The sequence below is a fragment of the Formica exsecta genome, unplaced genomic scaffold, assembly GCF_003651465.1.
Source record: "Formica exsecta isolate Colony F162 unplaced genomic scaffold, ASM365146v1 scaffold706, whole genome shotgun sequence".
In the NCBI taxonomy this organism is placed as follows: Eukaryota; Metazoa; Arthropoda; class Insecta; order Hymenoptera; family Formicidae; genus Formica; species Formica exsecta.
The window spans coordinates 1-5,322 of NW_021853473.1; the positions used below are offsets into that span (position 1 = coordinate 1).

General features: G+C 32.7%; 1 protein-coding gene and 1 long non-coding RNA gene across 4 annotated transcripts; one reads left to right on the forward strand and one right to left on the reverse strand.

The window, feature by feature from the left end:
- The first annotated feature begins 157 nt into the window (after positions 1 to 157).
- Positions 158 to 2,563, forward strand: LOC115243244 (voltage-dependent calcium channel type A subunit alpha-1-like). 3 transcript variants are annotated; one of them, XM_029820064.1, is made up of 3 exons: positions 161 to 452; positions 840 to 967; positions 2,054 to 2,563. In XM_029820064.1, exons 1-3 carry the CDS (start codon positions 396 to 398, stop codon positions 2,172 to 2,174), a joined length of 306 nt encoding a protein of 101 aa, XP_029675924.1. In that variant the 5' UTR covers positions 161 to 395; the 3' UTR covers positions 2,175 to 2,563. The 3 variants fall into 3 exon arrangements, 1 of the variants encoding a protein (XP_029675924.1); XR_003885208.1 differs by lacking the exon at positions 2,054 to 2,563 and adding an exon at positions 1,118 to 1,191 and having other exon boundaries at positions 158 to 967; XR_003885207.1 differs by lacking the exon at positions 2,054 to 2,563 and having other exon boundaries at positions 158 to 452; positions 805 to 880.
- LOC115243245 lies at positions 1,319 to 2,751 on the reverse strand. Its single transcript, XR_003885209.1, has 2 exons — positions 2,563 to 2,751; positions 1,319 to 2,158 (listed from the first exon to the last, which is right to left on the reverse strand). It is a non-coding gene; the product is annotated as an uncharacterized LOC115243245 (long non-coding RNA).
- Positions 2,752 to 5,322: the final 2,571 nt, after the last annotated feature.

Genomic DNA, 5,322 nt, shown 5'->3' on the forward strand with positions numbered 1-5,322 from the left:
CCAACTTCTCAGAAATTTTCGAATAATGCTAATTCTTGTTATACTCTCTATTTGCCTTTTTTTTTATACAATATTTCTCTTTTATTTAATATATGAAAAATTATAAAGAAAAATTTTTTGAGAATATTGTGTACACAAATATATATTTTAAATCTTTTTTGGGATATTTCTCTTGGGTGCTCCCCTGACGTTGATGTATTTGAGATATTTTATAATATGTTGTGAATGTTGCAGCAATCGTAAAGGAGGGCGAGCAGGCGAGCCCATGCAACACGGACATCAAGGCTGATGCTCCAGCCGGGGCTAACGTGTGTAACCCTAATATCTCGGCGTGCAGGGAAGGATGGGAGGGACCAAATGCAGGCATCATCAGTTTCGATAATATCGGATTTGCCATGCTCACTGTCTTCCAGTGCATCACTATGGAGGGCTGGACTGCCATATTGTACTGGGTAAAGCAAGAAATGTGTTCTTCAGTGTTAAAAGTCCTTTTCTTGTTTATTATTTATCGTCTCTTTATCTCTTTTTTTTTCTTTTTCTCTTTCTTGTTCTCTTCTCTGTCTCTTTGCTAAAATTTTACCCTCGTTATCGCGCACGATCTGTCCTATGCAGTGTCTCTTTCTCTCTTTTTCTTGTTACATCAAAGATCGATAATCGAAATTCTTAAATCAATGTATCCTATAGAATGTTGCTATCAGTGTCATCAATTCTATATCAACTGTCAATGCTTCATTTGAATATCACATTTTTGTACCAAATTAATTCCTTTCGAATTAATTCCTTGTCAATTAATCCTTTATCCAGGATGATTACGATAACTGTGGCTCCCTATTTGAAAGGTCGTTTCTGAAGACATTTTTGACGAGGAACACGGGAAAAATAGTAAAAAAAATACAGCCTACTTTATACCGTTGATCGTCCTTGGATCATTCTTCATGCTGAACTTAGTTCTTGGTGTCTTAAGCGGGTGAGTACGTTCTCCCTAAAAATCTTCCGCAATTTTTCCGCCCACGCCGAAATGATTCACGGGAGCGTGAATTCGATCGTGCTTCTGCAATTCGCGAAAATTGCAAATGAAGTTCCGCATTACTTCAGAATCAATTTTTTTCCTCGTCAGAGAATTTTCTAATGAAAGAACGCGTGTCGAACGGCGGGCGGCTTATCGGAAAGCGAAGAGCAAGCAGCTCTTCACCACTGCGTTCAGTTCCTATTTAAAATGGATCACTCAAGCAGGTCTTCAATTAACAAACATTGCCTAATATTAGCGTGCAATGAGCCGTATCTCTTAGCGTGTTTAGCACTATCATAACGATTAAAAATATAAACCAATCATCAGTTTATTACCGAAAAATATAAAAGGAGTCAGTCATCACACATACACACACATAATACTTATTCTAAAATTGTAAAATTATTAATTACAGTAAATCTTAATTAATATTTTATGAAAGTATCTTATTGTATGATATTTATTTTCTTTTATTGCAAAAAAGCTTACTATGTTTCTTAATTTATAAATTTCTATTATTTTCTTATTGGATATATACATGTATTATATTTATAGTTAAAGTGATTGTATGTGATCTTTGACACGTGAAAAACAAAATTCAAGATTATATAACCATACTTAGTACTGAATACGCGATGAGAATACGATGAAAAATGTGTATTTTATAGAAATGTAAATTTTTGGTATCGCAGCTCGTTTATTTAATTAACCACCGCTAGATTATTTTAATATTTAATTAGGAAGAATTCCCAAGCGTATTTAAGAGAGTAGTTAACAATAAATTGATTATACAATTCTGTGTATAATATATTACACCATAATACAAGCTAGTTTAAAGCAATCTACGAAACAAGTATATCGCAAAAAGCAACAATTTGTTTCTGAAATATTTTCTATGATATTTTATTTAAACACAGTTAGCTTATCAAATATGCCGATATTGCTAGAATATTCAGTGGTATTGCCAGAAAGTCCCCTGCTAAACTTAGTCTTTATAAAAGTGCTCCCGAGTAAGCTCCCATGTCATCTGTATCACGCTTGTAGAGAGTTTGCGAAGGAGAGAGAGAAAGTGGAGAACCGACAGTCCTTTCTGAAGTTGCGAAGACAGCAGCAGCTTGAGCGCGAACTGAATTGTTACCTCAATTGGATCTGCAAAGCAGGTTAGACCAATTGTCGTAGAAAAAGTACGTGAATTGAAAAAGATTGACAAGAATTTATTTCACGCAAAACAAAGATACTTTTTTTTTTCAAAGAAGGACGTTATAAAAAAATATAGAAATATAGTATACCAAATAATGTTTCGAGAATAAAGTTGAAAACTGATAAGCAAAAAATAGAAATTAATGTGTTTCTTATATTTCAATCTGATTTCAAAGATTGAATTTTTAATTTTTCAAACATATATGAAATGCTTTCCTGTCAATCTATCTTAATTCAAAAGAGAGTGTGTGTGTGTGTGCTTGCAAAAGCTTGTTGTACGCATGAATTGTCTTTGTATATTGAAATATAAAAATATTACATTGATTACTATTAATACATAATATACTATTTACGCCATTTTCGGATTTTATGAGACCCAGCTTAGGACATCTAATTGATCATTTTGTGACCAAAATTCACCGTCATTTTGCCATTTGGGTTTGAGATCCTTTAAATTCATTTAAATGCACCATTTTATATGAATGGCCAAAATTCGCAGATTCTGCTCGGTTTCTGCTACCAATCTGTCGTCAGTTTGCGCACGCGCAGATCTTGCTTGGTTTCTGCCGACAATCTGACGTCAAGTCAAGTTAGCAAAGCCTGCTCGATTTCTGCTACCAATCTGCCGTCAAATTGCACGCGCGCAGATCCTGCTCGGTTTTTGCTATCAATCTGCCATCAGATTGCGCGCGCGCAGATCTTGCTCGGTTTTTGCAACCAATCTGACGTCAAGTCATGTTAGCAAATCTTGCTCGTTTTCTGCTATCAGATTCTGTGAGCATACTCTGCTTTGTTTTTGGCACCAATCTGTCGATTTAATCTGAAATAACAACTTCTGTACCAAATTTGTATCCTTTTTGCTAACAATAATTGATAGCAGGCACTTGGCATGATTTGCTTTCGACAGACTTAGCTATCTGGGGCGCTTTTGATCGAAACAAACATGTATAATAGTGAGCCTTAATCATCGCGGCAGTGTTGCTTTATGTGTACCTTTACCTTTCGTTTAACCCTTTTGCTGCTTACTAGATTCGCCGTGCAACCATGTGACAAGTTAGCAGGTAAATTACGACATTCGAAGTATATCTCAAATACTTTTGTGTATCTTTTTAGCTTCGTACTGCATTCATACGCTAAATATATATACATCACTCTATATTACATTGCTACATTTGCACAGTATAGTATAACAACAAGCTACCTACACATAAACATATTTCCTATACAAATCCTGTATTCATTCATAGGTACATCCTCCTTTTGTTATATATTGATATTCTGTGACTAGATCAATCTGTGATTAGATTAATCAATGTCAATTGTATAGTTTGGAAGCACATATCATATAGAATATTTATCTATTTTCTTCCAAGTCACACAATGGCATTGGTTATTTAAATTCCACTAACGTAGAAATTACGATCTAGTCAAACATATATATGTATATGAATAATTAAATTTTGCAAATCAGAGAAAAAATATAATAAATAAAGATGTTTTAAATATTTTTTATATTGCTCTCTACTTGTGCTTGAAAAATATTTTTGACAAAAATATGTTTTAGAAATGCAGGTAAGAGAATAGATAGAATTATTGTAAAGTGAGTATTGATCCTGATATTGAAAGGAGCTGCTTATGAAATTCTTCCACCATCAGTGTTCATTTGACACGTCTGCTATCGACTTTCGATTTATTCCTTGCGTTGTGAAGAGGTGTGATAGTGCTACGTATTTTTTTGTTTATCTCTCTTCTCCTTTCCGGTTTCTTCCCCACTTGGCTTTTGTTTTAGCCATTACGTAAAAAAATCATTAAAAAGAGTCATGACGTTGACATCACGTGTTGAGTTATATAGTGAATTTTAATCTGACTATCTTGAGTTTCAGTTCTAGATTGGATATTTATAATTGTTCTTCCCTCTATGAAAAGGATGAATAAGATTTAACATTCCACGAGCAATAAATCAAGGATTTCTCTACATTTCAAGGAATGCGCTCCTAATCACAGATACGTTATCAATAACATTCGACTCTCTTCTGATGCGAACATAAAGGCTTATGATTAGTACCCTGGTTATTCTCTTTTCTCAAGTTACGTGAGTACATTCTATTTCCATGAGGCTCTGGTTACTATTCTAGCCCATGGAAATATTGTGAGAAGGATATCAGAAGCATCTCTCTCTCTGTCTTTGTTTACGAGCAAAGATCTCTCATTAAAGATTATTACATTCAGAGTTGTAAATCGTGGTATTAGTCTCATTCTAAGGTTCTGGTAATTCTCTAACCTTCAGAATCGATTTGCAACTCTCTATTATTGTACTCTCTCTTTTTTTGTCGCTGTTCAAGTTCGATTTTCTTATTCTCATTACAAATTATCAATTGTCTTAATTCTATAAAGTTAACTTCATAATACTTTCAATATTTTACTTTTTCATTTTGATCTTAGACGTCACTAAATTTATATGTTAATTATTTGACAATGACCCTGTTTCATTTAATATTTAATACCACTTCTGTATCATAAAAGTAATCTATTTAATATTTTCAATTACTTCCCTTTTTTCTTTATTATAAATTCAGTTTTAAGTAATCCTGTTTAATAATTTAATTTATTTAATTCCAGATTTAGATAACATATATACATATATATGTATTTGCGTAAGTGTACATATTTAAATCACCGACATTAATGTAACTCGTTTGAATATTAACATTGAACTGTATAACTTTATTGACTCGTTCTCTCATTGCGCAATAGATAAATAGATAAATAAATTTCTTTATCTATTTATTAATTATTAATTATTTTTTAGGTTTAGGCCGGTATTCATAATCCGTTCTTATCAAAGGAACTAAAATTTCTTTGTTCTGATTGGTTAAATTTCAATCTTAAATCTGCAATCTCAATTTTCAATGCATAGTGTGATACGGGCTTAAAGATAATATTACATTTGTTGTACAACAAACTTTTTAAGCATATTGGCTGCAAAATAAAAACTTTCTTGAGTCTCTAGAAATTAGCTAATCAATGCGCTTAAAAAGTTTGTTGTACGACAAATGTAATATCGGCCTTCTGATTAGTCAAATTCCAATCTTTAATCTTTAATCTTCAATTTT